The 16,171-nt window shown below is 35.7% G+C and overlaps 2 protein-coding genes across 2 annotated transcripts; one reads left to right on the top strand and one right to left on the bottom strand.

Annotated features, from left to right (window-relative positions):
- Positions 1–11,643: 11,643 nt before the first annotated feature.
- LOC116922960 (endonuclease G, mitochondrial) lies at positions 11,644–13,058 on the top strand. The gene is made up of 4 exons (XM_032929462.2): positions 11,644–11,973; positions 12,047–12,458; positions 12,541–12,559; positions 12,631–13,058. The coding sequence occupies exons 1-4, from the start codon at positions 11,644–11,646 to the stop codon at positions 12,914–12,916; spliced, it is 1,047 nt and encodes a 348-aa protein (XP_032785353.2). The 3' UTR covers positions 12,917–13,058.
- On the bottom strand, positions 12,999–15,469 carry LOC116922855 (stress-induced-phosphoprotein 1). The gene is made up of 9 exons (XM_032929312.2): positions 15,279–15,469; positions 14,638–15,217; positions 14,442–14,572; positions 14,113–14,382; positions 13,876–14,053; positions 13,629–13,790; positions 13,466–13,569; positions 13,244–13,407; positions 12,999–13,184 (listed from the first exon to the last, which is right to left on the bottom strand). Exons 1-9 carry the CDS (start codon positions 15,288–15,290, stop codon positions 13,112–13,114), a joined length of 1,674 nt encoding a protein of 557 aa, XP_032785203.2. The 5' UTR covers positions 15,291–15,469; the 3' UTR covers positions 12,999–13,111.
- Between the last annotated feature and the right edge of the window lie 702 nt (positions 15,470–16,171).

Below are 16,171 nucleotides of genomic sequence, written 5' to 3'. Positions count from 1 at the left end.
TAAATCGAAATCAGCGTTCAATTTCGATTATTCCTTGTGATTTTTGGAGAATTTGAAGAGATGTCGTTTTTGGTAGATTTTGACAAAAGAGGGAAGGCTATACCCTTCCCATTTTTTCATTTTTGGCCAAATTTCTAATTTTGCTTAAAATACATGAATTCGAATCAAAATTGAATGAAAATCACGAATATCAGTCTTATTTTCATATTGGTCTTATAGTTTTTGATTTAATCCTTAAAAACCCTAAATTAAGTTGTTGCGCTAACAGCACTGTTTCGTTAATTTTTGAAACGGCTGGTTTAACGAGAAAACCAATTACTAAATCGAAATCAGCGTTCAATTTCGATTATTCCATGTGATTTTTGGAGAATTTCAAGAGATGTCGTTTTTGGTAGATTTTGACAAAAGTGGGAAGGCTTTACCCTTCCCATTTTTTCATTTTTTGCCAAATTTCTAATTTTGCTTAAAATATATGAATTCGAATCAAAATTCAATGAAAATCACGAAAATCAGGCTTATTTTCATATTGGTCTTATAGTTTTTGATTTAATCCTTAAAAACCCTAAATTAAGTTGTTGCGCTAACAGCACTGTTTCGTTAATTTTTGAAACGGCTGGTTTAACGAGAAAACCAATTACTAAATCGAAATCAGCGTTCAATTTCGATTATTCCGTGTGATTTTTGGAGAATTTCAAGAGATTTCGTTTTTGGTAGATTTTGACAAAAGTGGGAAGGCTATACCCTTCCCACTTTTTCATTTTTGGCCAAATTTCAAATTTTGCTTAAAATACATGAATTCGAATTAAAATTGAATGAAAATCACGAAAATCAGGTTTATTTTCCTATTGGTCTTATAGTTTTGATTTAATCCTTAAAAACCCTAAATTAAGTTGTTGCGCTAACAGCACTGTTTCGTTATTTTTTGAAACGGCTGGTTTAACGAGAAAACCAATTACTAAATCGAAATCAGCGTTCAATTTCGATTATTCCGTGTGATTTTTGGAGAATTTCAAGAGATGTCGTTTTTGGTAGATTTTGACAAAAGTGGGAAGGCTATACCCTTCCCACTTTTTCATTTTTGGCCAAATTTCAAATTTTGCTTAAAATACATGAATTCGAATCAAAATTGAATGAAAATCACGAAAATCAGGTTTATTTTCCTATTCGTCTTATAGTTTTTGATTTAATCCTTAAAAACCCTAAATTAAGTTGTTGCGCTAACAGCACTGTTTCGTTAATTTTTGAAACGGCTGGTTTAACGAGAAAACCAATAACTAAATCGAAATCAGCGTTCAATTTCGATTATGCCGTCTGATTTTTGGATAATTTCAAGAGATGTCATTTTTTGCCCATTTTGATAAAAGTTGGAAGGCTATACCCTTCCCACTTTTTCATTTATGACCAAATTTCAAATTTGGCTTAAAATACATGATATAGATTCAGTATTGAATGAAAATCACGGAAATCAGGTTTATTTTTTTATTGGTCTTATAGTTTTTCATTTACTTGTTAAAAACCATAAATGAAGTTGGTGCGCTAACAGAACTGTTTTCGTTAATTTTTTAACGGCTAGTCTAAAGAGAAAACCAATGACTAAATCGAAATCAGCGTTCAATTTCGATTGTGCCGTCTGATTTTTGGAGAAATTCATGAGATGTCATTTTTGGCCGATTTTGACAAAAGTGGGAAGGCGGGATGAAGGCGTTGATGATTAGCGCACGCCTCATAGGACATGTATACGGAGTCTGTTTTGCCGGAAGAGAAAACGTTTTCCGAGATATTATGGCGAATTGGCGACCAGGCCGTACCCTATCGGGAACTTCCTGAACGGAGTGAGGGCCCCTAGTGCACAGGGCAGTAAAAACCTTGTTTCCCGATAGGGATTCTATCAAAAATCGCATTTCCCAACCCCCTGATACAGGCACCCTTACCCTTCTACAACGACCGGTGGATCGACCGACACTTTTTCTGAGACTTTACCCCAGAGATGGCGCTGATGGCGCGGCGATTTCAGGGGTGTCCGCACTAATCTTTCGTTCGTTTTTTTTTTTAGATGCTGTGCCGCTGAGATTAGTCTCCATTTGTAGAGGAAACAACGCAGCAGCTCCCGGTCGAGTCCCCGTTTTTATCGGCTGAACGACGAAGGAGTGTGGAGCAGTTTAGTCAGCCAACTCGAGTCGATTTCAGGGTCTCGTACGTATCCTTTATACGTTTTCTTATTTTAGATGCTGCGTCGCAAAACTTGACGTTGTGTTGTAGAGGAGATAACGCGGAGATTAACGAAGGGGTCCTGTCAATTATCGGCTCAACAATAAAGGAATGCGGAGCAATCTAAGAGCGACTTGACATTTCTGGAGATTTTTTTCAGAGAGATGGCGCGTCGGTCATGAAGATAGGGAAAAATCAGGCCGCGAAGTTATTTTTTTAAGGCGAGGCTTTGTGCGTCGCCCGGCAACGGACAGGTTTTTTCACAGGCCGTGTGAGCTCCATTGTTTCGATCATGGTCGTCTACTTGGGGGCCCTCACTCCGTTCAGGAAGTTCCCGATAGGGTACGGCCTGGTCGCCAATTCACCATAATATCTCGGAAACCGTTTGCTCTTCCGGCAAAACAGACTCCGTATACATGTCCTATGAGGCGTGCGCTGATCATCAACGCCTTCATCCCGCCTTTCCACTTTTGTCAAAATCGGCCAAAAATGACATCTCTTGAAATTCTCCAAAAATCTGACGGTATAATCGAAATTGAACGCTGATTTCGATTTAGTCATTGGTTTTCTCTTTAGACTAGCCGTTAAAAAAATTAACGAAAACAGTTCTGTTAGCGCACCAACTTCATTTATGGTTTTTAACATGTAAATTATGGTTTTTAACATGTAAATGAAAAACTATATAATTAGAAAATCATGAATCATGAAATACATAATTTAGATTCAGAATTGAATGAAAATCACGGAAATCAGGTTTATTTTTCTATTGGACTTATAGTTTATCATTTACATGTTAAAAACCATAAATGAAGTTGGTGCGCTAACAGAACTGTTTTCGTTAATTTTTTTAACGGCTAGTCTAAAGAGATAAACAATGACTAAATCAAAATCAGAGTTCAATTTCGATTATGCCGTCTGATTTTTGGAGAATTTCAAGAGATGTCATTTTTGGCCGATTTTGACATAAGTGGAAAGGCTATACCCTTCCCACTTTTTCATTTTAAAATACATGATTTAGATTCAGAATTGAATGAAAATCACGGAAATCAGGTTTATTTTTCTATTGGTCTTATAGTTTTTCATTTACATGTTAAAAACCATAAATAAAGTTGGTGCGCTAACAGAACTGTTTTCGTTAATTTTTTAAACGGCTAGTCTAAAGAGAAAACCAATGACTAAATCGAATTCAACGTTCAAGTTCGATTATTCCGTGTGATTTTTTTAGAATTTCAAGAGATGTCGTTTTTGGTAGAGATTTTTTAACAAATTTCAAATTTTGCTTAAAATACATGAATTCGAATCAAAATTGAATGAAAATCACGAAAATTAGGTTTATTTTCCTATTGGTCTTATAGTTTTTGATTTAATCCTTAAAAACCCTAAATTAAGTTGTTGCGCTAACAGCACTGTTTCGTTAATTTTTGAAACGGCTGGTTTAACGAGAAAACCAATTACTAAATCGAAATCAGCGTTCAATTTCGATTATTCCGTGTGATTTTTTGAGAATTTCAGGAGATGTCGTTTTTGGTAGATTTTGACAAAAGTGGGAAGGCTATACCCTTCCCACTTTTTCATTTTTTGCCAAATTTCAAATTTTGCTTAAAATACATGAATTCGAATTCAAATTGAATGAAAATCACGAAAATCAGGCTTATTTTCCTATTGGTCTTATAGTTTTTGATTTAATCCTTAAAAACTTTCAATTAAGTTGTTGCGCTAACAGCACTGTTTCGTTAATTTTTGAAACGGCTGGTTTAACGAGAAAACCAATTACTAAATCGAAATCAGCGTTCAATTTCGATTATTCCGTGTGATTTTTGGAGAATTTCAAGAGATGTCGTTTTTGGTAGATTTTGACAAAAGTGGGAAGGCTATACCCTTCCCACTTTTTCATTTTTGGCCAAATTTCAAATTTTGCTTAAAATACATGAATTCGAATCAAAATTGAATGAAAATCACGAAAATCAGGTTTATTTTCCTATTGGTCTTATAGTTTTTGATTTAATCCTTAAAAACCCTAAATTAAGTTGTTGCGCTAACAGCACTGTTTCGTTAATTTTTGAAACGGCTGGTTTAACGAGAAAACCAATAACTAAATCGAAATCAGCGTTCAATTTCGATTATGCCGTCTGATTTTTGGATAATTTCAAGAGATGTCATTTTTTGCCCATTTTGATAAAAGTTGGAAGGCTATACCCTTCCCACTTTTTCATTTATGACCAAATTTCAAATTTGGCTTAAAATACATGATATAGATTCAGTATTGAATGAAAATCACGGAAATCAGGTTTATTTTTTTATTGGTCTTATAGTTTTTCATTTACTTGTTAAAAACCATAAATGAAGTTGGTGCGCTAACAGAACTGTTTTCGTTAATTTTTTTAACGGCTAGTCTAAAGAGAAAACCAATGACTAAATCGAAATCAGCGTTCAATTTCGATTGTGCCGTCTGATTTTTGGAGAAATTCATGAGATGTCATTTTTGGCCGATTTTGACAAAAGTGGGAAGGCGGGATGAAGGCGTTGATGATTAGCGCACGCCTCATAGGACATGTATACGGAGTCTGTTTTGCCGGAAGAGAAAACGTTTTCCGAGATATTATGGCGAATTGGCGACCAGGCCGTACCCTATCGGGAACTTCCTGAACGGAGTGAGGGCCCCTAGTGCACAGGGCAGTAAAAACCTTGTTTCCCGATAGGGATTCTATCAAAAATCGCATTTCCCAACCCCTGATACAGGCACCCTTACCCTTCTACAACGACCGGTGGATCGACCGACACTTTTTCTGAGACTTTACCCCAGAGATGGCGCTGATGGCGCGGCGATTTCAGGGGTGTCCGCACTAATCTTTAGTTCGTTTTTTTTTTTAGATGCTGTGCCGCTGAGATTAGTCTCCATTTGTAGAGGAAACAACGCAGCAGCTCCCGGTCGAGTCCCCGTTTTTATCGGCTGAACGACGAAGGAGTGTGGAGCAGTTTAGTCAGCCAACTCGAGTCGATTTCAGGGTCTCGTACGTATCCTTTATACGTTTTCTTATTTTAGATGCTGCGTCGCAAAACTTGACGTTGTGTTGTAGAGGAGATAACGCGGAGATTAACGAAGGGGTCCTGTCAATTATCGGCTCAACAATAAAGGAATGCGGAGCAATCTAAGAGCGACTTGACATTTCTGGAGATTTTTTTTCAGAGAGATGGCGCGTCGGTCATGAAGATAGGGAAAAATCAGGCCGCGAAGTTATTTTTTAAGGCGAGGCTTTGTGCGTCGCCCGGCAACGGACAGGTTTTTTCACAGGCCGTGTGAGCTCCATTGTTTCGATCATGGTCGTCTACTAGGGGCCCTCACTCCGTTCAGGAAGTTCCCGATAGGGTACGGCCTGGTCGCCAATTCACCATAATATCTCGGAAACCGTTTGCTCTTCCGGCAAAACAGACTCCGTATACATGTCCTATGAGGCGTGCGCTGATCATCAACGCCTTCATCCCGCCTTTCCACTTTTGTCAAAATCGGCCAAAAATGACATCTCTTGAAATTCTCCAAAAATCTGACGGTATAATCGAAATTGAACGCTGATTTCGATTTAGTCATTGGTTTTCTCTTTAGACTAGCCGTTAAAAAAATTAACGAAAACAGTTCTGTTAGCGCAACAACTTCATTTATGGTTTTTAACATGTAAATTATGGTTTTTAACATGTAAATGAAAAACTATATAATTAGAAAATCATGAATCATGAAATACATAATTTAGATTCAGAATTGAATGAAAATCACGGAAATCAGGTTTATTTTTCTATTGGACTTATAGTTTATCATTTACATGTTAAAAACCATAAATGAAGTTGGTGCGCTAACAGAACTGTTTTCGTTAATTTTTTTAACGGCTAGTCTAAAGAGATAAACAATGACTAAATCAAAATCAGAGTTCAATTTCGATTATGCCGTCTGATTTTTGGAGAATTTCAAGAGATGTCATTTTTGGCCGATTTTGACATAAGTGGAAAGGCTATACCCTTCCCACTTTTTCATTTTAAAATACATGATTTAGATTCAGAATTGAATGAAAATCACGGAAATCAGGTTTATTTTTCTATTGGTCCTATAGTTTTTCATTTACATGTTAAAAACCATAAATAAAGTTGGTGCGCTAACAGAACTGTTTTCGTTAATTTTTTAAACGGCTAGTCTAAAGAGAAAACCAATGACTAAATCGAATTCAACGTTCAAGTTCGATTATTCCGTGTGATTTTTTTAGAATTTCAAGAGATGTCGTTTTTGGTAGATTTTGACAAAAGTGGGAAGGCTATACCCTTCCCACTTTTTTATTTTTTAACAAATTTCAAATTTTGCTTAAAATACATGAATTCGAATCAAAATTGAATGAAAATCACGAAAATTAGGTTTATTTTCCTATTGGTCTTATAGTTTTTGATTTAATCCTTAAAAACCCTAAATTAAGTTGTTGCGCTAACAGCACTGTTTCGTTAATTTTTGAAACGGCTGGTTTAACGAGAAAACCAATTACTAAATCGAAATCAGCGTTCAATTTCGATTATTCCGTGTGATTTTTTGAGAATTTCAGGAGATGTCGTTTTTGGTAGATTTTGACAAAAGTGGGAAGGCTATACCCTTCCCACTTTTTCATTTTTTGCCAAATTTCAAATTTTGCTTAAAATACATGAATTTGAATTCAAATTGAATGAAAATCACGAAAATCAGGCTTATTTTCCTATTGGTCTTATAGTTTTTGATTTAATCCTTAAAAACTTTCAATTAAGTTGTTGCGCTAACAGCACTGTTTCGTTAATTTTTGAAACGGCTGGTTTAACGAGAAAACCAATTACTAAATCGAAATCAGCGTTCAATTTCGATTATTCCGTGTGATTTTTGGAGAATTTCAAGAGATGTCGTTTTTGGTAGATTTTGACAAAAGTGGGAAGGCTATACCCTTCCCACTTTTTCATTTTTGGCCAAATTTCAAATTTTGCTTAAAATACATGAATTCGAATCAAAATTGAATGAAAATCACGAAAATCAGGTTTATTTTCCTATTCGTCTTATAGTTTTTGATTTAATCCTTAAAAACCCTAAATTAAGTTGTTGCGCTAACAGCACTGTTTCGTTAATTTTTGAAACGGCTGGTTTAACGAGAAAACCAATTACTAAATCGAAATCAGCGTTCAATTTCGATTATTCCGTGTGATTTTTGGAGAATTTCAAGAGATGTCATTTTTGGCCCATTTTGACAAAAGTGGGAAGGCTATACCCTTCCCACTTTTCCATTTTTGGCCAAATTTCAAATTTGGCTTAAAATACATGATTTAGATTCAGAATTGAATGAAAATCACGGAAATCAGGTTTATTTTTCTATTGGTCTTATAGTTTTTCATTTACATGTTAAAAACCATAAATAAAGTTGGTGCGCTAACAGAACTGTTTTCGTTAATTTTTTAAACGGCTAGTCTAAAGAGAAAACCAATGACTAAATCGAATTCAACGTTCAAGTTCGATTATTCCGTGTGATTTTTTTAGAATTTCAAGAGATGTCGTTTTTGGTAGATTTTGACAAAAGTGGGAAGGCTATACCCTTCCCACTTTTTTATTTTTTAACAAATTTCAAATTTTGCTTAAAATACATGAATTCGAATCAAAATTGAATGAAAATCACGAAAATTAGGTTTATTTTCCTATTGGTCTTATAGTTTTTGATTTAATCCTTAAAAACCCTAAATTAAGTTGTTGCGCTAACAGCACTGTTTCGTTAATTTTTGAAACGGCTGGTTTAACGAGAAAACCAATTACTAAATCGAAATCAGCGTTCAATTTCGATTATTCCGTGTGATTTTTGGAGAATTTCAAGAGATGTCGTTTTTGGTAGATTTTGACAAAAGTGGGAAGGCTATACCCTTCCCACTTTTTCATTTTTGGCCAAATTTCAAATTTTGCTTAAAACACATGAATTCGAATCAAAATTGAATGAAAATCACGAAAATCAGGCTTATTTTCCTATTGGTCTTATAGTTTTTGATTTAATCCTTAAAAACCCTAAATTAAGTTGTTGCGCTAACAGCACTGTTTCGTTAATTTTTGAAACGGCTGGTTTAACGAGAAAACCAATTACTAAATCGAAATCAGCGTTCAATTTCGATTATTCCGTGTGATTTTTGGAGAATTTCATGAGATGTCGTTTTTGGTAGATTTTGACAAAAGTGGGAAGGCTATACCCTTCCCACTTTTTCATTTTTTGCCAAATTTCAAATTTTGCTTAAAATACATGAATTCGAATCAAAATTGAATGAAAATCACGAAAATCAGGTTTATTTTCCTATTGGTCTTATAGTTTTTGATTTAATCCTTAAAAACCCTAAATTAAGTTGTTGCGCTAACAGCACTGTTTCGTTAATTTTTGAAACGGCTGGTTTAACGAGAAAACCAATAACTAAATCGAAATCAGTGTTCAATTTCGATTATTCCGTTTGATTTTTGGAGAATTTCAAGAGATGTCGTTTTTGGTAGATTTTGACAAAAGTGGGAAGGCTATACCCTTAAATGTTAAAAACCATAAATGAAGTTGGTGCGCTAACAGAACTGTTTTCGTTAATTTTTTAAACGGCTAGTCTAAAGAGAAAACCAATGACTAAATTGAAATCAGCGTTCAATTTCCATTATGCCGTCTGATTTTTGGAGAATTTCAAGAGATGTAATTTTTTGCCGATTTTGACAAAAGTGGAAAGGCTATACCCTTCCCACTTTTTCATTTTTGGCCAAATTTCAAATTTGGCTTAAAATACATGATTTAGATTCAGAATTGAATGAAAATCACGGAAATCAGGTTTATTTTCCTATTGGTCTTATAGTTTTTCATTTACATGTTAAAAACCATAAATGAAGTTGGTGCGCTAACAGAACTGTTTTCGTTAATTTTTTAAAAGGCTAGTCTAAAGAGAAAACAAATGACTAAATTGAAATCAGCGTTCAATTTCGATTATGCCGTCTGATTTTTGGAGAATTTCAAGAGATGTAATTTTTTGCTGATTTTGACAAAAGTGGAAAGGCTATACCCTTCCCACTTTTTCATTTTTGGCCAAATTCGAGATTTCTTAAAAAATGCATGATTTCGAATCAAAATTGAACGTGGATTATGAAAATTAAGTTAATTTTTGCCTAGGACTCGTAGTTTTTTTGATTAAAGTAGAACACTGAAGCTAAAAGTCGATGTTCCAATAGCACTTTGGTTCCTTAAATTTCAACAATTACTAACCTGACGGGAAAACTAATACAATTATCGAAATCAACGTCCAATTTGGAGAATGGTGTGTAGTTTTTATTCAATTCCAAGAGATGTCCGTTTTCCCAGATTTTGACAAAAGTGGGAAGGCTATACCCTTCCCACTTTTTAATTTTTGTCTAAATTTTAGATATCTTTGGAAATACATGATTTCGAATAATAATTCGATTTTCGGGTAGAACTTTTAGTTTTTATAATTAAAGTAGAATACTGAAGCTAAAAGTTGATACGCCAATAGCACTTTGGTTCCTTAAATTTCAACAATTACTATCCTGACGGGAAAACTAATACAATTATCGAAATCAACATCCAATTTGGAGAATGGTGTGTAGTTTTTATTCAATTCCAAGAGATGTCCATTTTTGCAGATTTTGACAAAAGTGGGAAGGCTATACCCTTCCCACTTTTTCATTTTTGGCTAAATTTGAGATTTCTTTAAAAATGCATGATTTCGAATCAAAATTGAACGTGGATTATGAAAATTAAGTTTATTTTTGCCTAGGACTCGTAGTTTTTTTGATTAAAGTAGAACACTGAAGCTAAAAGTCGATGTTCCAATAGCACTTTGGTTCCTTAAATTTCAACAATTACTAACCTGACGGGAAAACTAATACAATTATCGAAATCAAAGTCCAATTTGGAGAATGGTGTGTAGTTTTTATTCAATTCCAAGAGATCTCCGTTTTTCCAGATTTTGACAAAAGTGGGAAGGCTATACCCTTCCCACTTTTTCATTTTTGGCCAAATTTCAAATTTGGCTTAAAATACATGATTTAGATTCAGAATTGAATGAAAATCACGGAAATCAGGTTTATTTTTCTATACCCTTCCCACTTTTTCATAATTGGCATAATTTTAAATTTTGCTTAAAGTACATGATTTAGATTCAGAATGGAATGAAAATCACGGAAATCAGGTTTATTTTTCTATTTTTCTTATAGCTTTTCATTTAAATGTTAAAAACCATAAATTAAGTTGGTGCGCTAACAGAACTATTTTCGTTATTTTTTGAAACGGCTAGTTTAACGAGGAGACCAATGACGAAATCGAAATCAGTGTTCATTTTAGATTATGCCGTGTGATTTTTTGAGAATTTCAAGAGACGTCGTTTTTGGCCGATTTCGACAAAAGTGGGAAGGCTATACCCTTCCCACTTTTTCATTATTGGTATAATTTCAAATTTTGCTTAAAATATATGATTTGATTCAGAATGGAATGAAAATCACGCAAATCAGGTTTATTTTTCTATTTTTCTTATAGCTTTTCATTAAAATGTTAAAAACCATAAATGAAGTTGGTGCGCTAACAGAACTGTTTTCGTTATTTTTTGTAACGGCTAGTTTAACGAGGAAACCAATGACGAAATCGAAATCAGCGTTCATTTTAGATTATGCCGTGTGATTTTTGGAGAATTTCATGAGATGTCGTTTTTGGCCGATTTTGACAAAATCTGGGAAGGCGGGATGAAGGCGGGGATGATTACCGCACGCTTCATAGCACATGTATACGGAGTCTGTTTTGCCGGAAGAACAAACGGTTTCCGAGATATTATGGTGAATGGGCAACCAGGCCGTACTCTATCGGGAACTTCCTGAACGGAGTGAGGGCCCCTAGTTATATATATATATTTTTTATTGTGGCGAAACCGGTGTCATGTGCCTAGGGCTCGGTCCCGATTGGCCGAGATCGGGTAAACCGATCTGATCTACCCGAAAAATTGACGATCTGTTGCGATCGGTTCGGGCCCTCCAGAAACAGATCGGTTTCAGTGCGGTTCTTCGGTGTGATCGGTTAGATCTGCCGCCAGTTTTTAAGATGGCGGCTAAAAAACTACTTATGAAATTAACTACTAACAGTAATGAATTTAGCACTTTTGCACCTTTGTAAAGCTAGGAAACATTTAATATTCGAGTTTAATACTTTTCGTGAACTGGGTCCAGGAACTGGTTCTAGGATCTGGGTCCCTTTTTTGTTTGGAACCGGTTTGGATCTGTTTACCCACGTAAGAAAATGGACGATCTGCGATCTGTCATACCCGATCGCCAAAAAAACTACCCGATCAGCGCGGGGCCCAGCCCTACATGTGCCTAATAGTGCTTATCGTGAAGATCATACCTGCCACCTATTAGGGAAGTTTGGCACTACATAATATATGTTGCGGCTCGCCACTCGCAGGCTTTTAGGCAGCATCTCCGTCGGAAATTTAACGATGTTTCGAAAGAAGTTTATAACAGTGACAAGTGTTGCATTTGGCAGTTTTTTGGCCGGACTTGCAACTGATAAATTATATTTTTCGTCAATTAAAAACACAAATTTTTTAGAAGATACAATATCAAATCATGATGATGTTCTACTGTCTAAGCCTGGCTTACCAATATTTGGTACGGTATCTGCTGCTTCGATTGTGCCTGCGAATAATAAACTTGATGAACGCAAGAGTATACCTCCTGAGCCAACCCCTGGTGCCTCTCGGGTTTCTCAGGTATGAAAAAATAAATTTGGCTTTTCTAAAACAATTATGTTTCTAGTTATATAATGGTCATTTAACATATTAGATTATGAGATTTGGGTTCCCTGGATTAGACAATGTGAGATCGCTGGATGATTACATATTATCCTATGACAGAAGAAACAGAACTGCCCATTGGGTATTTGAACACCTAACTGCTGAAACTGTTGCATACAATGAAAAAGTTGATCGTTCAAAATGTGAATTTGTTGAAGATGAGTCTATTCATCCTTACTTCAGATCATCAAATGCAGACTACAAAGCCAGTGGATTTGATAGAGGTCACCTAGCAGCAGCTGGAAATCATCGTAAAGACCAACTTCATTGTCAGCAAACCTTTCTTTTATCCAATATGTCACCTCAAGTTGGAAAGGGTTTCAACCGGGATTCGTGGAATAGATTAGAAAGGCATGTCCGAAATCTGACAAAAAGCAACAAAAATGTTTATGTCTGCACAGGTATTTGAAATGATGCATTGCATGGAGTGATTTCTTTTGAGTTAACACTTAAAAACGAAACAAATTATTTTTTGTTGTTTAGGGCCACTGTATCTGCCTAGGTAAATATGGAATACATATTTATCTACTTTTTTTTTTCTTTTAAATGTATACAGTATTTTCTCTCCTTTAGAAAAGAAGCAGATGGTAAAATGTATGTTAAATATCAAGTAATAGGCAAAAATCATGTTGCAGTGCCAACCCATTTTTTCAAAGTCATTGTCATGGAAAACAACAAACAGGAACTGTCATTAGAATCCTATGTTATGCCAAATCAACCAATTGATGATAAAACACCATTAACTCTTTTCCAAGTGGCTCCAGAAACAGTGGAACGAGCGGCTGGACTTTTATTCTTTGACAAATTGTCTCTTAACAAATTAAAAACCATTAATGGGAAAAGTGAAGTTTGGTTGTAAAATTTACATATTTACTATTGATTAGTGCCAACTCATTATTTGAGTAAAAGATAATGCAATGTTGCAAAAGAATGATTGAACCTTATGATTTATATTCTTTTTGTATTATTTAATGAAGAAGATACAAGACTTGATAATCATATCGATCGAAATGTAACTTCACTCGAATTTTGAAAAGCGATCATATACAATTAGTTAATGAATGGAAATCAATCCAGATTCAATGAGCTTCTGGATTTTTGTAGCAATCGCCGGATTTTTCAGGTGACTAAAAAATTATAAAGAGGTGTTAGAGATTATTTTACAGGGTTACATAATAATACCTACTCTTGTAATGCACGAGGTTCGTTTTGCATTTGTTCTAATATCATCCGCATGGCAGGATCGCGAAGTATGGCTTGTACTTCAGGGTCCGCCATGGCTCTCTTGCGTACTTCCTCAGGATTCGAGTTTGTTTGCATCATACAAGCACGGTAGCCATCAAGCGCTTCCTGATGACAAAAAAAGGATTCTTAAGGGATTTTAAATTTACAGAAAAAGAATGACTACCGATGCGTTTGGATCAAGTTCCATGGCTTTTTGAAAAGCAGTAGAAGCCTTGCTGTACTGCTGCATTCCTTGGAGAATTTTTCCTTTCCGAATCCATCCCTTAACTGCAAATGAAAAAAGTTAATAAAACAGAAGCTAATTCTTGTCATATTTAACATCTCACCAAACGTTGGTTCAAGCTCTAAACATGAATCGCAGTCTTTTAAACCTAAATCAAAGGCTGCCAATTTTGTATAGCAGGCTGCACGATTGCTGTATACTTTGGCGTCACCAGGGTTACGCTTAATTGCCTCAGAATAACATTTCAATGCATCAGCGTATTGACCTAAGCGGTCAAAGAAATTAAATTTGTTTTAGTTCAACAATAATATACTCGTATAGGGCCTAAATTTAAAAAATCGAAAACAGACCTTTACGGAAGAACTCGTTTCCTTTTTCCTTCTCTTGCTCCGCAATTTCGGGATTAATATAAGCTTTACGCTCTTCTTCGCGAATCAGACTTTCCACTTCGGATAACAGTGTTTTCGTTTCCGGTGAACGGAATTCGGAAAGAGATTTTTCGAAATTCAACTTCGCATTTGTAAAATCCTAAAGCCCCAGTCGTGATTTTAACATTTTTAAAAGCACCCTAAGAAAACCCTTAGTACCTTAAGCTTCTTGTAGGAGTTACCAATGCGCGTGTATGCCTTGGCTATAAGCTTAAAGTCGGCTCTGTTTTCTCTTCCAATGTCAATGGCTTGTTTACAAAGTTCAATACACTTTAAGTAATCCTTTTGTTCAAAATGGACAGCAGCCAAATTGGTGATATAAGTCATGTCAGTTGGATCTAGCTCAACAGCTTTGTTGTAGTGTTCCAAAGCAGCAACAAAATTTTTTTTCTTGTAGGCGGCGTTTCCTTTTTCTTTTTCACCGAGTGCCTTTAAATTTGTTTTAATATAATGGTTAATTGTTCAATGTGTTTATGAAAGTGTTTTACCTTTTTTTTGTTTTCTGGTAAAGCATCATATTTGGCTTTTTCCTCTTTCTTCCTTTCATCTTCTTCCCTCTTTTTTTTCTCTTCTTTTGGATCAAGTCTTGGAGAAGGTTCTGTAGTATCCATTGGTTCTTCTACACAGTGTATCACCATTAAAATTATCAGACACTTCTAAAAATAACTATATATTTTGCATTACCTTCGTTTGATGCCTCCAGGTCGACTCCTAGCAAGACACTGAGGGTTGCCAATACCCTTGGATCCCCCAACTTGGTGGCCATAGCACTTGGGTTATTCTGGAGATCTTGTATCAACTGGCGGTAAGAAGGATCTTCAAACATTGCCTTTGTTTTTGGGTTGTTCTGTAGTTTGCTCATGACATCTGGTCCTGCAAATGGATTCATGAGTCTGGCTCCATGCTGATTTGCTTCCAGTTTTGCCTTCACTTCTTGAAGACCTTCTTTAAGTTGCTCATTGTTAGGCTCATACTTCAGCCCTTCCTCATAGGCTTTTTGTGCTTCAGTGTCACGTCCAAGATATGCCAAGGCAGCACCCTTTCTTGAATGTCCTTTAACCCAATCAGGTTTCAAAGAAACAGTTTTCTCTGCATCTTGCAAAGCTTCTAGATACTTTCCAGCTTTGGCATAAGCGGCTGATCTGTTGCTGTAAAGAACATGATTTTCTGGGTCTATAGCCAACGCTTCAGTATAAAGTTCCACAGCTTCGTCTAATTTGCCAGCCGAAAGCGCAGCATTTCCTTGGTCTTTAAGTTGCGTTGCCTAATTCATGAAAGCAAAACTCATAATCAAGCGCCTTTGAAACGTTAGGATAATGTGTTACCTTGTTTGCCATTTTACGGCAAGACAATTAGAAACAGTACGTAGGGACCAAAACGTTGATCTAAATAGGTTCGCTTGCACACTATCAATGAAACGTTTATAGGAGCAGCAAGCTGATCTCTACTCTGTGTGTGTGCGAGGGAAAATAGTCGAGGTCGACCAGAAACTTCGGGAACTTTCCGTCTGCCGAAAATTCAAAGGGCTAGATACAATATTACGGCCAGACCTTCGAACAGGAGCACAAGCTTTCGAAAAGACTCGTCGTTATCCCACTCGAGTTCTGCAAAGTGTAAATTGACAACTAAACAACATAATAGTTCGAAGCACGGGTAATTCCTTTTCATAACCAACACAATTTATGGGTTCAATATTGTGTGTGGATACCTATCGTTATTATCCATACCAAGCATTTTTTTTTCATGTAGAAAAATCAATAAAATTATGGCAAAATGGTGATTTTAACGCTTTCCACTAGAGGGCAGTTTAAGTCAGGCTAAATTTTGCGACCTGACCGCAGTTATGTAATCCAAGGCCTGTAAACTTGAATACCTCCTATGACAGTGTTGCGTTACCTGGCAACAACCAATCAGAGGGAAAAAAAAGGTTACTACCGCGCTTTCTGGCGCTTGCTACTGCTACTGCTTCGAAAACCTAAATACAAGATTAGCAATAACAGGGTTTCCATGTATTTTTTTATTAAGAGTATCTTAGAATCCTGAACTTTTAGTTAAAGAATTCCAGCAAGTGTGAAAATTAGTATCTTTGAGAAAGATTTGTGTCCACTCAGAAATATTCTCATCATAACATATCATCATTTTCAATGATATTGAGATGATGGTTAAAGAACTTGATCTACAGATCTATCGATGTGAGGATAAAGGTTTAACAGGTCTA

This window comes from Daphnia magna, linkage group LG5 (genome assembly GCF_020631705.1).
Source record: "Daphnia magna isolate NIES linkage group LG5, ASM2063170v1.1, whole genome shotgun sequence".
NCBI classification, from domain to species: domain Eukaryota; kingdom Metazoa; phylum Arthropoda; class Branchiopoda; order Diplostraca; family Daphniidae; genus Daphnia; species Daphnia magna.
Note: the sequence above shows the minus strand (reverse complement) of the source record. Positions and strands in the feature narration are given on the sequence as shown.

Bases quoted from the DNA above. Each gene is read 5' to 3' on its own strand.
- LOC116922960 (XM_032929462.2), top strand. From the start codon at position 11,644: ATGTTGCGGCTCGCCACTCGCAGGCTTTTAGGCAGCATCTCCGTCGGA. The intron at 11,974-12,046 runs GTATGAAAAAAT...TTAACATATTAG, and splicing joins GTGCCTCTCGGGTTTCTCAG to ATTATGAGATTTGGGTTCCC.
- LOC116922855 (XM_032929312.2), bottom strand. The intron at 13,570-13,628 runs GTGAGATGTTAA...TTTCATTTGCAG, and splicing joins AGAGCTTGAACCAACGTTTG to TTAAGGGATGGATTCGGAAA. The intron at 13,408-13,465 runs GTAGTCATTCTT...TTTTGTCATCAG, and splicing joins AACTTGATCCAAACGCATCG to GAAGCGCTTGATGGCTACCG.